The following is an 18,213-nucleotide window of genomic DNA, read 5'->3' on the forward strand; positions in this document are numbered from 1 at the left end:
GAGACCTGATTGCGAGGCGGCGCGCCCGCGTTTGCAGTCTCATGCGACCGTCGCGGGCGCGGGCCCAGTCCGCCGCCCGGTCGAGCGGCGCTGCGCCGCCGCCCGCCGCCAAGTGCCCATGCTTTTAAATCATAGACCACCGTGTGAAGTCTGCTGATGTGATATGGAACGTTCCCGCGCCCAGATCGGCTCGCGCCCCGCGTAACGTGTGGTGATCTTGTTTGCGTGATTCCTGTTCCGTTCTGTTGCGAGAGCCGCGAATCGTTCGAGGCGCGCGCGCGTGTGCCTGTGTTCACTATGCCCGCAATAGGTGGAATTCTGTTGGGGCCGCGTCACGTGTTGTTGCCATTGCGGGCTGATTGTGCTCATTCTCGCGGCTTTTTACTTTGCATGTCGCAGCAATGAGACCGGGCTCCTCGTGCTAAATCATGGCGCTGTATTTTCTGAGTAGGCGATTACATTTTTATGGAACTTCGGAGCGTGTTTTGTTGCGCATTCGGGCTGAGGAGTCTCACTGGGATGTGGCTGAAATCTTGCCCATCAAATGTCACTCATCAAATCGTCAAATACGCTTATCAAAAGTGAAGCCCTTATCAGCATGCCACGTGTACATAGCCCGTCTGTTGATCAGACTGACACTATATATCCCCGCTTTCAGCGCGGGGTGTTGGGATGCAGCGTTCTGTGCTGTTCGCCTGGCGTGCATCAGTGACGCAGCCATCTCCCCTGTTAGAACAGTTGTGGTCATAACGCATGCAGTCGGATATCCCACACCGAGCACGCATCTCAACCTCCAAGCTTGCCGCATTCGCGTTTTGTGGCATTTGCGCCCGTTACGTCCGCTCAACTCACTGGAGCAGGCGTTTGGCGACTGGAAAGTCAGTTCGGGGTCACACATGCCTAGAAATAGTGGGTAGCACCCACGCGTCCAATCGGTTCAGAATGCGGTGTTTTTTGTTTGTTTTTTTGCTAGGCCGTGTCCACCGTGCGTGACAGCTGCCAGCAGCGATCATTCCATCACATTGTTATTCGCTTGCTGCCCCGTCCGTTACAGTACAGACACACAGGCACTTCGGCTGCTCCGACGCACGGCGCGTGACATTGTAACTTACCGTGACAACTGCACAAGTTTAGCGCCATGCAATCACGATTTCACGCGAGGGGATGGTGATAGCAGTACCCATCACTTGCGATAGGTGTTTTAATGACATGGTGATGCATTTGGACGGGGACGTATTCAAGGCGAACATCAGAGCACGTCCCCCTCCCGTGACAAATTGCTGCTTGCCGGTGAAAATGTGGGGCCGTCAGAAAATTGCGTTGCACATGTCCAGAAAATCCGATACGCACAGAAGGGGTGTGCAGGACGTGACGCCTCATAACGGAGGCGTGCGGTGTCAAAGGAGGGCGAGGCTTTTGACAGTAAAATTGCTCTTGCGTGTTTTGCAAGTCATGCTAAAACCTTTGAACACAAATCAAGCCTTGCGGCCGGATGCTATTGACTTTCGTTCATGACAAGGAATGTGCCCGTTATTCCTTGCATGCAGCGTTCCACCAGGGATTTAATCGGCAACATTTTCTTGGGACGGTTCTATATACTCAACATAGCGTAACCAGGATGGGAGTGGGTTTCACCCGACGTAACTAAAAGAACCTCGGCCAGGATGAGTCTTAAGGCCCGAAGCTCGGTGGGCGCGCATCACGCCGAATTTTAATATTCTATCGGGAACCCTCAATGATGAAAAATGAATGGGTATGATTATGTCGACCGGCTATGGGGCCCAAGGGGACATGACCCCGCCCCCTCCCTACTCTGGATTCGCCCCTGAAATCCGATTAGTATTTCGCACCGGTCGCCTTTACAGCGACTTCCAAGACCTGACCCCCCCCCCCCCCAATCATTTTGGGAAATCGATGCCCATGGGCCTGACACCTTCCATCAGACCGTGCCATTCCAGGTCAACGGCAGAATTTGGTAGTCACCTCTCAACGTCGCCTAACCTTTAGCGTGACCGCTGATTACGACCGCAAGCCATACCTATCAATAGCAAATAGCGAGCATTTAAAGTGACTCGAACCCCTCGCCGCGGGTGGGCAGATCGGACGGCAGGCGCTGTAACCAATACATAACTGAGCTGTGATAACGCATCTTGATGCCCTTCTGAGTAATGAATAGCATTTTCGTAAATTGTGTTCCTTTGTGTGCATCAAATGGGGATGCTGTCCTGGAAGTTGCCTATAATTTGCCGAGAAAATAATTTTCACGGTTTGCTCTCAAAACTGTAATTGCTTGCGGAGACTTTATCACAATAATAGTTCATTGTGCCGCAGCTGTGACAAATGCGAATTAGGCCGCTAACGCTATGTGCACTTGTACCTCGACGCCGGAGGCAAGCTATACGCGTATCTCGTATTTAGCGAGGTGAATTCTGACTGCTTGTTTCTAGTGTTGGCGAGGGCCGAAGGAGCAGGCGGTGACTCACGAATTTGCAATTAGTTGAATCAGTGACCTGTTCTCAGTTTTCTTCAGGCCCTCAGATATGGTGGTGTGTAAATATTTCACCCAAGGTTATTGTCGTTATGGAGATAAATGCCGATTTGATCATCCATTTAAAGGACCAGCCCAAGGTGAGATTCTTTTGCGCAGATCATTTCATGCACGCGTATATCACTGTAAAAATAGCTGTGAGTGATCTTCAATGTGTTCTTGACTCTACAAGGTGAATAATGTTGGTAATGATTACAGGAAATGTATCAATGATTTAGTTTGCTAATATGTATCCACTGTGCTGGATGCCTGTTCAGCAGCTGTGTACTGAATCTTATGCCCATGTATACCAAGCTTCAGCTAGGCCAAGTTGTACTTTCTTCTTTGGGGAATAGTTTATTGTCCTTGGATGTTTGCTTTAAAGAATCAAGAGAATTGTTCTTAATGATTGAACTGCCTTGAATTTGGTACAAACTGTGTGATCATCTCTCATTGCTTGGATTTACAACATAAGTGTGCTGAAATCACTGCTGTTATTTTGCTGCCATGCCAGGCAATGTTTGGCAGAATGTTTCTCAGCCCAGTCACTGATAACAGCATTTGAGTCATAGGTATCTTGTCTGATTGCATCAAATAAGGCATGCCATGTTCATTTCCATGTGGTAACACACCATTACACAGGTCTGCAGAACTGAACATTAAGTGAAAAGTGAACACACCATGTTTCAGGGGCATTCAGAGGCCAGCAGACCAGTTCCCAGCCAGCAGGTGTGGCTGTCACACCCACTACCTTTGTTGAGCTTCTGTAAGTTCTGTTCTGAAGTGACAGCAATTGAACATGAATCAGTTGTATGCTCTGATGTAGGAAGGCAAGAGATGTTGAGTGTGTGAAAATGTGTTTGCATTGCATATTGGTATTTTAACCAAATGTTTCAGGCCAGGTACATGAAGTAGGAATATGATGTGTACCAGCTCAAGTATTTGTCATGTGTTTGTTGTTGTAATATTATCCAAACTGTGAGAACTTTGCACACCATACTCTGTTTTCAGGAATGGGATAGCAACTGAGATGAAAGTATGGGAGGGCTCAAAGCAGTGGCCACTCTCCTGCTTCTCACCCCTGAAGGGCCAGCCCTGCATTCCAGGTAGTGACTGAAAGAAGTGGTTTGACTTAAAGCAGTCCAGCTACTAATCTCAGAGAACCATTAAGGAACTGTTAAAAACAATTATCAGACAAAATGTTCTTTTTCACTACTGCTGTCACCCTTGTGTTTCCAAGTTTTCTGTTTGTTTTTTATTAACATTTCTGGCCATGTCACCACACAGGCAGACTGTATGCATGTGGATGGTGTGATCCAAACCTTTCACAAGCACAAGCAAACCATTACAAGATGAATGTAGACCCAAAGTGTGGCATTATGGCTGGAGCATTTGGTTAGCATGCCATACATCTGTCACTTGTGATGTCTCATTCAGGTCTCCTGGACCTCTCGCCCGAGGAGGTGCGCGCCGAGGCGTACAAAAGCAAAGTGGCCAACACACCGGACGTTTACGTGAGTATCAAGGACGGCCCGCGGCCAGCTGCCGCGCTGCCCTCGGCCTGGACCGGCGATGCAGCGTCCGGCTACGGCCAGGAGAACGGCTCGCGCGCCGTAAAAACTTAGCGGTGCTGATTCGGTGCAAGATGTCTGCGCAGATGTACAGTTGCTGGTCCGAGAGACTATGCCTGTGTGATATGAAGTTTGCTATTATGGACGAGTGGGAGTGTGAGAGTTTGAAGAGAGAACGCGATTGTGCCCTGTGGTTCCTCATGTAGCCATAGAAGGAATGCCAAATCCCAATGGTAAATTAGTACTGAATCAGGGGCAATGCCAGTTGTGGATCGATGAAATGGTAAAGCTGCACGTATTTCTGCTCGCCCGTTGTAGTTGCTCGTTCAGAGCGCGGACCTTGGAGCAGGGGCTGGGTTAGTTCCCCTGTCTATGTCATGGAGGTTGAACATGTTGCAAGTTTGTGTTAATGTTTGCGACAAGCTTGGGGCGCCAGTTCCTCATTTCGAATTGGCTTTGAAATGGGGTTGTTATGGACGCTGTGTGACCGTGCGTTTCATGCGCCCTGAGACCCAAATAACCAACCAATAAATAGGGTTTGGTGCCAGCTTCACCGACGTTCGTACATCTTTGGACATGAGGTTGTTTATTTGGCATTCCGGTTCATTTCGATGAGATATTGATGATCTGAACTTCGGGTTGTGTGGTTGCCAATTTGGCTTATTTCGACGATACCTTGATGATATATTTACGTTTTAGCCATGCTCGTAACGCATTAGCCGCCACCGCCGCGTGAGTTGTTCGCCGAAGTGGTAACGTGGTCAGTGACACTGGCTCTTATCAATTGCAGCTGCAGTACTTCAACACTCAGATAGCTGACTATCGACAGAAGCGAGAGACGCTGAAGAATCCGTCTCCCGAAATCCGCAGTTACCTGGTGAGTGAAAATGCTGATTCACAATAGAATAGAAGCCAGGCGCGGGCTTTCGCTGGCGAACATGGCGGCCGGACGAGGACATGGTGACGCAAAGATGCTTCACCAAACAGGAATGGGCGGTATTTTTGCGCACAAGATGCCACGGCAACACTGAACACCTATTTGTACCAACATGAAGGCCCGGTATGTGGGGGCGTCCTTACTCTTCACTTGTCGACATGTGCTGCCGAAGGCTGAAGGTAGAAAAGGTACTTTTATTTTACGCACAAGCGGTCATGACCAATTCAACAAGGCTTGTGCTGATCCTCGTTTTCCAACACCAAGTAGCCGTGGTTTTGACTGGGTGGAAGCTGTGTTGGTTGTTGATATATAAACTGCGTGCACTTTCAACGTCATTTGATAAACATTTGTGCGTAAAATTTCCAGTTTGGCCATTTTAGTACAAATCCGAGGACAAAGTAACCGTGACAAAACTTAAGTTCAGTGCTAAACCTTTAGACCTTGGTGGTTTGATTGCACTAAATATACAGGGAGGACTGTTATGTTGAACTCAAACCCGGTCTTGACTAGACTTTATCTGCTTCCCACCGACGTCGTGCGCTATCCGTTAGGTATGTATTTGAGTGTCACGCGTTGTTGTATATCAAAGACAATTGTGTGATATAAGCAAAAACGCCATTCGTTAACCCTTACAGGATTTTACTTCCGGTCCATGTCATACCAGCTGTATTTCGGTACGGCGCCTGCGCATGACCTGTTCCTTCGTTTTCCAGCAGCAGATGTTCAACGCATCCGCGGCGGGCCCGGGCGGCGGCGGCGGCACTGCTGGCACCATGTTCGCCGCGTCCTCCTCCAAGCCGTCTGTATTCGGCGGCGGCTCCGGCCAGGCGTCCTTGTTCGGCGGCGGCTCCGCGTCGGGCGCAGTGTTCGGCGGCGGCGCCTCCACCGGCTCTGACCTGTTCGGGAAGTTTGGCGGCGCCCCGGCCGGCCAGTCCGTCTTCGGCGGCGGCGGGCAGCAGGCTTCGGCCGGCTTGTTCGGCGGACAGGCTCAGCCCACCTCCCCGTTCGGAGGTCAGCCGCAGGCCACGTCGTCGGTGTTTGGCGCCCAGCCGCAGGCCGCCTCCTCTGTGTTCGGTGGACAGCCGCAGGCGTCGTCTTCTGTGTTCGGTGCACAGTCTCAGGGTGCGCCTTCGGTGTTCGGCGCCCAACCTCAGGCTACATCCTCCGTGTTCGGCGCTCAACCGCAGGCTGCACCATCTGTGTTCGGCGCACAACCGGCCGCGTCGCCTTCTGTGTTCGGTGGGCAGCCTCAGGCCACCTCCTCCGTGTTCGGTGGACAGCCCCAGGCCACCTCCTCCGTGTTCGGTGGACAGGCTCAGCCCGCCTCGTCCGTGTTCGGTGGACAGCCTCAGGCCACCTCGTCCGTGTTCGGTGGACAGCCTCCGGCCACCTCGTCCGTGTTCGGTGGACAGCCTCAGGCCACCTCTTCGGTGTTCGGTGGACAGCCTCCGGCCACCTCCGTGTTCGGTGGACAGCCACAGCCCGCCTCGTCCGTTTTCGGTGGACAAGCCGCGCCTTCCACGCTCGGGGCCGCCGCTCAGTCCGCCACGGGCGGCGGGCCGTCCGTGTTTGGCTCGGCCCCCGCCGCGCCGGTGTTCGGCTCGGGCGCGTCCCAGCCCCAAACCCCTGCGATGCCGGCCGGCGGTGCAGCCGGCGCCGCGCCGCCGGCCGGGGGCGGCCTGTTCGGAAAGGGCGTCCCGGCCGGCGGCGGCGGCGGCGGCCAGGCCGAGGTCGAGCCGCAGGCCTACTCGGAGCCGGCCGAGTTGAGCGAGGCGGAACGGCTCGAGTTCGAGGCGGCCGAGTTCACGCTTGGCCGGGTGCCGATCAGGCCGCCGACTCGCGACGTGTGCGCCCGCTGAGCGGCGGCTGGCCGCCCGATCAGCTCGTGTCGCGCGGCGCGTGCTCTGTGAGATTCACCACAGTTGCGGGTGGTGCTGTCCAGATGTGCTGTCTGTGATACGTGCCGGAATGTCGTTTCGTCGTGCCCTTGTTCTTGAAATCCTGAATAGTTGGTCGTAGAGGAATACGGGACTACTGGCCGTCTGATGTATTTGATGGATCATGAGTACAGACCTTTTGGTTTCGTTGGCCACCCCGCCCACTCACGCAACGTGTGTACCTACGTTTATCAGTGGCCGCTGAGTGCATAATTTCGTTGTTTGAGAAGGCAGCGCTGTAGCACAGCGTAATTACTGGCGCGTTTAAGTGCGTGCGTTCTTCACATCGTATCTGGTATACCTTGTGATGATGTTAGCGGATGTCTCCGCATCCCGCAATCACTGCGACTGCACGACCATCGAGTGGGCGTGAGCTTTCTGATGGGTCTGATGCGCGTTTTTCGGGTACTTCGCACGAAGGCGCCGTGTTGTGTGACCGATTTGATATAAAAATATGATGTTTGTCGTTAGTATATCCTGGAATTTCGCAATCTCGCTCACTTGCCAACTCGCTTGAGTGCAATGTAATCGCTTTGAATGAAATTCTAAATTCTAAAAAGTCTAAGTTACCATTTTGTGTTTGAAGAATTCAACCGGTTAATTGATTATAATTATGGCTAGAGAACACGACACTCGATCAAACACCTTTTATAAATCGTCGGTGCGGTTAAAGGTATGCATGCGCGTTGGCAATGCTGAGTACTTGAGGCACATACAAGCTGGAACGGCACTTACAGGCAGTCCACGGCAGACGCAATAGTCATACCAAGATGAGGGCTGATCAAACATTTGAGTAACACAAACAACCATTTGTGCAACGTTGCAGCAGATACGAACCTTTGCAGCGTAAAACCGGTTTGGCATTACAGTTGGAGTTGACACTAAACAATTTCCGCGATAATATTCATGCACGACTGGACGTTCAGACTTGGTTCGTATTCGGCCATTCCGGTGGACATCGATGTTCTCCAATTTAGTGGTGTATTGGTGGGTCTTGTATGTGCCACAAATTTCGATGGATTATTAATCGATGGATATTAATTCGACCAATGACGCTATTAACGCACCTGGGTGACCGGTTGAATGCCCATTGCTCGGGTGGGGGTCACTTTGACGCCCTGAGATCTCCGAAACTAAGAGAAAGAGGCGCCAAACTCAAACTGTGTGTTAGCCGGCGCCTGAACTCACTTGTGTCGAAGTTCGATGTTCCTAGGTCATGACATTCGGGTCAAGTAAGGTCAAACGAGGTCAACCTCCAGTTTGGTGTCCAAAGTGCCCCCAGACCTTCTCATGTGACCACCGTGAATTTGGATACCTGTTGAAGGCAGAAGGTCACCGGTGCTCATTGAAGGTCAGTGACCTCGCGGTTCTTTCGAAGGTCATGGTAACCCAAATCATGCAAGTTTGCTTTGATTTTTGCATTTGAATAAGCGTAAAATATCATGCCAGACTGTGATCCTGAACAAACAAAGAAAATGTTTGCCTGGGTTATTTTCAGTCAATGATCTATTCCGACCTTTGAAAAGCTCATTTTAGATGTGTAATTCGGTTCCTGTTATCATTAAATTGGGAATGAGTACCAGAAACTACCTCCTATGGCAAGCTCTAGGGTAATACAACAGGTTGATTTTGACCTTCGTCTGACCTTTATACTTGGCCCTAGGTCAATGGAACCATTTATTCGACTGTTGTGTTGCCTAAGAAACTGTCTGAGAGATTATGGTTTCCTCTAACACTACGTTGTTGCATCAGACTGAACCACTCTCTAGTCATTGTCCTCGCTGAATCCATGGCCTGACTGACCTGCCGTAGGTCAGCGACCTTACAAGGTGCATCGAAATTTTTAACGCCAAACTATCCACCATTCAATTTTCTAAAGCTATACAAACTCCGTAAAAACCTTCCGGGGTCAAATTGACCTTATCCAATCGCATGTCAACCTTCTTCAGCAGCACTAGAACATTGGAACCCCATTGCATTTATAAATCCTCGAACTCCTTTCAAATCATAATCGCGCATAGAACTCTTTCAATCGCTCCGCTGCGCACAAGTCAATACTATTGACAGAAATATGCTTCCTATAACAATCAACAGCCACCGTATCAGGCAACGGACACCGAGACCATAACGCGCTGCAACAAATACTGCCGCAGCAACCCAAAACCGGCCGTAAATCCCATTGCCCATTGCCCCACAATGCAGTTCACTTGTACAAGCATCAGAAGGCGGCGCCGCGCCCCCCGCCGTGAAAGCCCCGCGGTCGCGCCGGCGCTGGCCTGGCGCGCGCGACGTCACGTGCCCACCGTGCTGACTGGCGTCGGCGCCGCCGGCGACTCGCACCGGCCGTCTCCGTGCGCGCACGAGCAGTCGGGCTCCTCGCCCGTGGCGGCGGTGGCCGGCGGCGAGAACTCTCTGAACACGTTGTATGGCTCCGTGAGCGAGCTGTCTGCGGCTGGATCGCACTCCGACACGCAGCGGGAGCGCACCTCGGCGACGGCGGCGGCGGCGGAGGCGGGGCTGGCCACGGTCGACGGCGGTGGCGCCGACTCCGCCTCGATCAGGTCGCACGCCTTGCCCAGGATGACGATGGTGTTGAGCACGCGGAAGGTGGCGAGGGCGAGGTAGGCGGCGGCCACCAGGAGCCAGGCGCCGGTGCCCGTCAGCCGCACCGACTGCAGCAGGATCCGCGCGGTAAGCGCCGCCAGCGGCAGCGAGATGAAGCCCATCCGGTGGCTCACCATGTCCGAGTGGTCGCTGAACGCCTGCCGGGGGTGCCGCGCGCCGGTCAGAGCCAGGCGACGGGCCGGGGTGTGCGGGCAGTGGACAAGCGACGCCCCACACGGCAGTTGGTCAGGTCACGGGGTCACGCCGTGCCCCATGCACCCCGTCTCCCAGCTGTGTACGGAGGAGCAAGCTCGGAACTCGATCGGTTGCAAGACTTCAAAGCAGGACATCAGATATGGAAGAAATAGCAGCAAGAAATGCTGCTGCGGATAGCGCCCCTCCCCCCTCCACTTGATAAAAGTTCGGTCAAGTCGAACAGCAAGTAACAGGTTCCGTCATGGACTAAAACGCAACCTTTCAGCTTCAGCTGGGCGGGGATGTCTCGGTCTCGGTTCCGTCCGTCGCCGCGAACGGTGCGGCCTCGAGCCAGGTCAGTCACCTCACCGCGCGGGCACACGGCCAACGGGAGAGCCTTCTGTCATCAAGTCATGCAGCAGCACAGCCTTCAACCAGGCCATCGAACCTCTCCACACCGGTCCCCAACAATGTCTCCAGTCCTAACCCCGACAGAAAATCAAGGTGACACAATATCGCAACATCTTGCAGGATCGCAGTAACGCGGTCGGCGGTCACCAGTCCCACAAGTACGCACGTATTTCCCCTCGGGTACGTACGTATTTCTGTTTGCTGGATATCAGGTCGTACGCCAGTGTGAGCGTGTACTCGCGATAAATTTCGACGGGAATCTCGTTGAATCGCGTGATGAAGGCATGCTTCACCCAGTCCACGAACAGCTCGGCCACCAGCACAAGGATGCAGTCCGGCAGCAGCACCCACAGCTGGTCTGTAGGCAAGCGCGGTCACAAAAGTTCGGCAAACAGGCGGACACGATGACAAACACTTATCAATCGTCCACCGGCAGATATTCCTGAGCATGGTTGAGCATGAGCACTTCCGTGATAAAGATATCTTGATTGCAGGAAGGATAAGGTTTAAGATTCCATAGGGCTTATGGCGCGGTTATCGTACGTGAGTGTACCTCGGGGCCGGCATACGGGTACGACCAGGGCCCGCTGAGCTGAGGGTCTCGCCCATTTGGTGCTTGATCTTAGGCAAATGCCGACAAACCATATACAGATCCAACCCACTACGGACCAGATCCACGTTAGATGGAACCGAAAGTGCATCATAACATACCGAACATACTTACATGGAACCCACCACTCCGACAATTTAAGGGTGTAAAAAGCTAAGCGAACATTAAATAGACACATTTTTGATGCGCGAAAACTGCACAGGCATCTCGTCGTTTCTGCATCGATAAACATCAACTTCAGAGCAGCGCACTGGTGAATCCGGCACCGTTGACGGGATAGAAAAGCACGGGGCCCTTGACATGTCAAACCACTCGGTCAACGTTAGGGACGTGCGCGGTGTCGCGGACGTTTTGCAGCACGTTAGCCGGTATGTTTCCAGTCGGGCTCAGGCCTCAGCCATCGTCAGATCACACCGTTTCCATAAATCAGCTGCACAGCATTTCCCCACCATCCCGGACCTCATATGCAAACGGGCGGATGGACCGATCGGCTTGAGAATAGCCTGGCTGCCGACACATGTTAGTACTCCCCGAAATCTTCGCACAGCTTTCCTCCGTGTTTGTCACTGATGACATTCACGCAACGTAATCAAACGCTCTCACTTGATAGGTAATACAAGTAGGGTGACGATCTGGAGAAACGTTTGAAGTTCTGACGGCACTGGAGGCTTGCCATAACCAGAGCGTGCACTCAGACTCGATGATGACTGATCGTACAGCCATCACTTTTCAGACAAAATGACATCTTGGCGTCTAGTAAAATAGCTCAAAAGGCAGTGACACGGCCTCGTGACACGACGGCGCTGTCACTTGCCTGACCACACCACCTGGCCGGAGTCAACCTTGGTCAACTTGTTTCGCTCTCATGTAATTTTAGGCATAGCAAATAGTTTTCCGGTGCATTTTGGCTGTGCGTGGTAATTAAATACCTTAATTTAACGCTTCAAAACTCAGGTACGAAATCTCACGATCACAAGGTTCGTGTGAACTCATCACACTTCTTACGTCAACCGATGTTCAGCCTAGCCGGGACGGAACGCGGTCGGGACATCACGCAGACGAGACGGAACACGGTCCGGACATCACGCACACGGGACGGAACACAATACCGGCATCGCGCAGATGGGACGGAACACAATACGGGCATTACGAAGATGGAACGGAACGCGGCCCGGGCACCACGCACACGGGACGGAACACAATACGAACATCACGCAGACGGGACGGAACGCGGTCCGGGCACCACGCGGACGGGACGGACACGACCCGGACATCACGCCTGTCAGCTGAGGGCGTCGGGGTTCGCGCCGGCCAAACGCCGCTGGTAAGATCAGGCGCGCGCGCGCGCTCTTATAAAGCAAATGCATTCCTCGATTTAACAGTGCGCTTATGTTGGGCAATGTGATCATCATGATCAAACACGACCACTTGAGGCGATTCGGTGCCTGAACTTACTCTCATTCCAACCAAACTCCTTCATGGTCTGAACGGTGACCAGCAGGAGGAGGACACAGTAGTGGAAGCGCTCGCGGATGTCGCTGCAGGCCACCTGGAGGAGATTGTTCCGATCGAACTTCTTGAACACCGAACCTTTCAGTTCGACGAACTGAGAAAGAAAGGCAGACATTTTAAGATACGCTGGAGTCCACATACGAACTAGTGAGAAACTACATCCGAATCGATCGGTAGAACATTCCATATCTTCCAGAGGCTTGAACCCTCATGTTTATGGGCTAGCATCAAGCATATTGGCTGGTTTAGAACAACTGAACCTAATCACATCATTTTACAAGCTCCACCTCTGCAATACAAGCAGCGCTCGGAACAAATGATACTGCTCTCTGTACGCTGCAAATACGGCGTCACTAGATAAGGCATGCCATACATGGGAACGATGACTCACGTTGTTGGACATCATAACCGTCAGCAGGGCCTTGTTGCTCGAGTTGATCGCTACGTTCAGAACGGTGGTTTGAAACAAAATCAAGATCCCGTGCAGGACTGCGACTCGGTCAAGGGAATTTCGGGGTCCAGCACAAACACCGTAAAACCAGATCCCAACAATCAACAGGATCTATGCGTTACCTATTACCAGGAGCATTCATAAAACAAGAGCCTACTCGACTTCGAGAGCGGTTTTCGTCCCCCCCCCCCCCGCCCCCGGCTTCCGAATACGTGTCGATGGCAACAGTACAATACAGCTATAGTGCAGCTTACAGCTGCGTCTGTCGAGGGTTCGTTTGCAGGCTCTGCGGTAACCCGTGACATGACGCCGAGCACGGCATGTACACGGCGAGACTGGGGTCTGAACTTCTCATAACAGCCCCAATCGTAATCCTAAATGACAGCTGGCTCCATATTGTTCACTAGAGGATAGCGAAAAACAACACTGGTACGCCCGGGTGAACACATGACAGGCATGACGGGTGGCGTTAGCACTCTCTACTAAAAGAGCCCAGAGAGCTTAGTGCGGATAGCCTAAAGAGCTGCGTGCCTGGTATGAGGCACACATTTCACACAATAAAGGACGCGTTTGTTCTTACCCATTCTCTCCGCCTAAAGCGTCCGACGGACCCGTAAACGAAAGCCCAACCAGCTCTGACGGTGAGGATACAGACGTAAACGGTGGCCAGGAAGAAGTGCGGCAGCGTGCCCAGGTGCTGGCGCTTCTTCTTGCGCGGCTCCGTGGCCGTCCAGTGAAGCGCGTCCAGCGTGTCCTGGCCGAACGACGACATCAGCTTGTCTCCCACCTCCAGCATGTTGTAGAACATGTACAGCTTGATGATCGACTGGCTCTTCACCTGCCGTCCGAAGAGGGCTCGCGTTATCGCCGTGCAAGCTTCACTGTTCTCTGGTCTCGCAGATGCGGCATGTTTCACAAACGACACCAGCGGCATGAAATGGACGACACAGATGAGAATCAGTAAGCACAAACGTTTTCAACGGTGGTTAAAAATGCGACCAAACGTTTAAGGTGCAAGACAGATCACGCAAAGTCAACGAACACAGTGCCCTCGTCGCGCTAAACATTTCCAAGGATCACTTACCACGTGATACAACATAGACGTGTCGATGTAAGACAAAAAGAAGCACGTGATAATGATAATCAGGCCTTTCATCATGTCGATAATCTCGGACGGTTTCAGCCAATGGCCATCTCCCTGCTGTCTTCTCAACCTACGGACGCAAAAGCCAGAGGTCAAAGACAGGCGCAAAGGTGTACATAAAAAAACACTATGGAATGACATCGACCACTCCGATCCATGAATCGCTCCAAGCCATCGCTACATCGCGAGCAATTGATGGAAAACTCAGGAAAGCAACAGTCGTCACCTGACCACAGAACGATTATTCCTTAAAATAATCGGCATTCCGGGGTTTAAAGGGATGGCGCGCTAACGTCACTTCGGTACCCATTCAAGGCTCGGGTAAGTACCACACGAACATCACATAACCAACACTACATTAGCACTATATACTACAAGAAAACTTACCCGACGGCGATCAGCAGCGGCCTCGTTAGAAATGCCCAGACAGCGAGCACGAACCGCAGCGGCAAGAACGTGAAAATGAAAAGGAACGCGTCGACCACCTGTAAATCGAAGACATCACATGTGTCGCGCGCCGGCAAAACCATTCCTCGTGCCACGCCGGAGAATTAATCCCCTCCCTCCACCCCCCTCCTATTAGAATATCTTGTCAGCAAAGAGTTTCCAACTTGTGTCGAGCGGTAGTCAGTGCATTCTAGTCTGCCACTCGGAACGAGCTTCTTGATAGGTCTCAAGGATACCTTATAACTGACCAGAACACCACCGCTTTGACGGAGCCGATGCAGCGTTGCAGAAGTCACGACACAGGAGCCATGGGCGTAGTCAACACTTTTCTTTCCGAATAAAAAAAAAAACTCATCGCTAGGTAGTTTAAAAGCCTCGCAGCGGACATTCCTCGAGATTCAGATCCAGCGCAGATTCAGGGAAGACCGCGGACTAAACAGCCACACTGGGTTACGCTGAATCGATTCATCAGACACGTAATGTAGGTCGAAATTGAGACAGCCATACCAACCATGAACAACAACAAACCTTGTAATGTTTGTGTTTCTGGTGTGCAGCAAATGTACCATTAGATGCATAGCTGTATTTCCCGACAGTTGTTGCATGCATGCTGTCACGAAACCCATCCAATACTGTATCACACTAACTGCTGTCACCCCAACCCAAGTCCCCAGAGACGCTTTCAACGACAATGGTTCCGAGAATGATTCATATATCCATGAGCCAGGCACAGCAGTCAAGCCCAAGGTACAAAATGCGGCCAGCGCCAGAATGGGAACCTATCCAATTTGCTGTGAGACAAGACAGAATCGGTTCAGAGGGTCGGAACAGAGCACCAGCCCTCTCAACCTCCTCCACTTACTTGTCCGGGCCACAACAATATACACATAGCCCAAAAGCGCTGATTCCAGGAAAGAGTTTAAATGATGTTTACTTACCTGGAAGAACCCATAACCAATCAGCTTTTCAACCTCTCTTGGAATTTTCATGAAGGTGTATATCTGTTCTCTTTTGAACTCATATCGTTCCTCATATTGTTGGAGGAAGTAACTTCGTGTAACTTCAGATTTTAAGAACTTGCAAAGTGAGATACCTGAAAACATCATACATGCTTTGTTTGATTTACTTGGCGACACACAAACTGAGGTATTATCAGCACACCAATCCACATAAAATCACATCGCTGAAATTTGGCCTCACAATATCACAACCACTTGTACCTGAGCAGCACTGAATGTGTCTTTGATAGCCTTGAAGATGATCAAACAAGTCTCCACTTAGACAATGGTCTCCTGTCTATTTGCATAAGAATGTTGGTTCACATATGAGCAGCCTTTTCTCCAGAAGTTACTAAAAAAAGATCAGAAAAAATGTTGTCACTTACGATTTTTCTTCTTGCGATCTCTAGGCATTGTTTTTTATCTTGACTTCTTCAGGAGTCAGGCACAATGGGCTAAAAACAATAATGAATACATCAGCAGCAGCACAGCAAGTGAGTGGCATACATACTCATGGATACATACTCATCAGCTATGACATGCCAGTGGCCCCAAATGTGTACAAACATTTTAAGAAAACAATGGACTGCCCCATTCAGTATCACAACAGTTTGTCAAACACCAGAATATTAGTGCCATTGAGTTGTTTTTATACCACAGTAACATCTCCAGTCCATATCCAAATTTTGTGACCTGTGGAAGCATGGTTGTTTGACTTGAACAGGAAAGGGCCACTCACTCCAGTGATGATGAGGTGGCTGTGGAACACACTGCAACATATTAGAGCATACAAAAAGGTGGCCACAGTAGCATCAGCAAGTCTGCACAACATGCATTACAAAGCAAAGGCAACAATCTTAAAATCCAGCAGGCCACACATCTTCAAAAAGATGTAATAAATGCATGGCAGTAAGCTTACTTCAGCATGTTTTTACTGTCATGATTGGTTTACACACAGGCCTATGTACACTGCAGCCAAATATTTTAGTGAGCTCCCATGTGAACTGTATAAAAATTGTACATGAGCACTACACTTCATCCCAGCTGGCACTCACAGCCATCACCATAAGAAGCCTCAATTTGGTTATCAGTATGTCATACCAGGTAGAATGCCTATTGCAGTATTAGCAAGAGTGGTTTGTTAAGGGTTGTTTGCATTATTTGCAACTTCAAAATGCAATGTGGTTCATATTGTTCATAATACAGCATACATGCAACCTGCTTTTAGTTTACAGGACACAACTGGCACATGGTGCCTAGGGGGTAAACTATGGGTCTGGCACCCTGCAGAGCTACACAGATAACTTCATGGATCAACCTTCAGGATTATTTAAATGGTGGGAGTGCTGAAAGTTTACAGGAGGCCGTGGCCTTAGCCTGACCATCACAACTGACAACAGCCCTGAAATAAGTAGAATCTCAAACACTGTCTCTATGGTTTAGGGAAAAGATGCTGGACCAGTTATCTAGCAGCATTGGGTATGAGACCCAAAGTAAGTGCAGTACTTGGTTTGCTCTGACCACATGGGAAGGCCAGCTGGGTATTGTCTTCTGCCCAAACTTCAAAAGTATGCACTATGCTAAGCATTCAATATGAAGTGACCACACCACTCTAACAATTTTAGCACATGAGCATGATAAATTCAATTGCTCATGGTTAAGCCCACGTTCACCACCAATTTCAGTATACAAGGCCAATGTTTCAGGGAGTTATGATGTAACACAGGCAAGTTTTCAAGAAAAAGGACTTAGAACACTATTATTACAGATTCTGACAAGCTGGCTGACAGATTCTGACAATTTGGCCCGATCTCCATCCAGTACACAGAAATACAAGGTTCAGTGCATCACAAGATATCAGTGTACCATGCAGCGGATGGATTCTATGCAGCCTGATCTGATGTAAGTCAACCCAGGCTTGGAGCAGTCATTTTGCAGCACTGTGTGGCACAGAAACATTTTCTGCTCCTAACCAGTGACAAGGTAGAGACAAGTCTTCAATTTGTTCACTGTCCACTTAAGGGGCCTTTTTATCATAAATACTGTGCATTCCACTAGTATCACCAGGCAACACTCGAGCGTGATGCATCTGAATAGTGGGTACCTTCTGATTCACATTGGGACATTTCAACATAATCCAATTGCAGCTTGAAGTGTTTGGGGCAAATGCATGACAAGTAATAGGCACTGGGACTTCGGGCAATATGCCACAACTAGCACCCCCTGGCCTGGGGCAACTCATCAATTCCCACGCAAATTTCATCACTAATCTTAAACGGTTCAATCACCTTGCATGTACCTTTATTTTAACGGTCCTAATTGGGCAACGGCATGTAAACATACTCCCCGCAACATACATATTCCTGCCAGCACAAAGCTAGAAAAAGGGTAGAGTATTTTTTGTCTCTACTGCGTCAAAATAGGATGCACAAAAGCAATTGTCTTCTAAAGTACTGCTAACACTTTTAGATGCACCCATTGAGCACCTTGTGGCCCTGCTTCTAATTGGTCACTTGCTATGGTTAAAATGACAATAAAATCGAATATCAATGTTATAATTTTTCATCTTGTGAGATTGCTGTCCGTTTAAGGTAATGCATTGATTGCTGAATTATTAGGCTGGTGGCAAATCCTCAATTTGCTTGTTACAAACGGTCACGTGCGTGCACTCATACCCTCTAAACAGATGAAGAAATGATCATAACAGTGTCAAATGATAGATTTATCCAATTTTGATTCGAAAGCTTGCAAAATTTCCTCCTAAGTTCTCAAGTATCGAACTTACTCGCCAAAGATGGCATAGCAGTATTTCACGTTCCTTCTCGTGGTTGTAAGACCTTGTTCGTAAACGATTTGTGGCGCCACCTTC

General features: G+C 50.4%; 2 protein-coding genes across 5 annotated transcripts; one reads left to right on the plus strand and one right to left on the minus strand.

The window, feature by feature from the left end:
- Nucleotides 1-2,418: 2,418 nt before the first annotated feature.
- On the plus strand, nucleotides 2,419-6,894 carry LOC119102825 (nuclear pore complex protein Nup98-Nup96). The gene is made up of 6 exons (XM_037226277.1): nucleotides 2,419-2,628; nucleotides 3,218-3,293; nucleotides 3,965-4,041; nucleotides 4,889-4,975; nucleotides 5,749-6,672; nucleotides 6,727-6,894. Exons 1-6 carry the CDS (start codon nucleotides 2,581-2,583, stop codon nucleotides 6,892-6,894), a joined length of 1,380 nt encoding a protein of 459 aa, XP_037082172.1. The 5' UTR covers nucleotides 2,419-2,580.
- LOC119103697 (protein TAPT1 homolog) lies at nucleotides 6,838-17,710 on the minus strand. 4 transcript variants are annotated; one of them, XM_037227321.1, is made up of 10 exons: nucleotides 17,633-17,710; nucleotides 15,731-15,799; nucleotides 15,285-15,439; nucleotides 14,287-14,384; nucleotides 13,840-13,969; nucleotides 13,407-13,593; nucleotides 12,696-12,793; nucleotides 12,248-12,398; nucleotides 10,371-10,540; nucleotides 6,838-9,734 (listed from the first exon to the last, which is right to left on the minus strand). In XM_037227321.1, the coding sequence occupies exons 2-10, from the start codon at nucleotides 15,756-15,758 to the stop codon at nucleotides 9,264-9,266; spliced, it is 1,488 nt and encodes a 495-aa protein (XP_037083216.1). In that variant the 5' UTR covers nucleotides 15,759-15,799; nucleotides 17,633-17,710; the 3' UTR covers nucleotides 6,838-9,263. The 4 variants fall into 4 exon arrangements, with proteins under 4 accessions (XP_037083216.1, XP_037083215.1, XP_037083219.1 ...); XM_037227320.1 differs by having other exon boundaries at nucleotides 17,644-17,708; XM_037227324.1 differs by lacking the exon at nucleotides 17,633-17,710 and adding an exon at nucleotides 17,449-17,612.
- Between the last annotated feature and the right edge of the window lie 503 nt (nucleotides 17,711-18,213).

The sequence above is a fragment of the Pollicipes pollicipes genome, unplaced genomic scaffold (assembly GCF_011947565.3).
Source record: "Pollicipes pollicipes isolate AB1234 unplaced genomic scaffold, Ppol_2.1 Scaffold_5724;HRSCAF=6776_pilon_pilon_pilon, whole genome shotgun sequence".
Classification (NCBI taxonomy): Eukaryota; Metazoa; Arthropoda; class Thecostraca; order Pollicipedomorpha; family Pollicipedidae; genus Pollicipes; species Pollicipes pollicipes.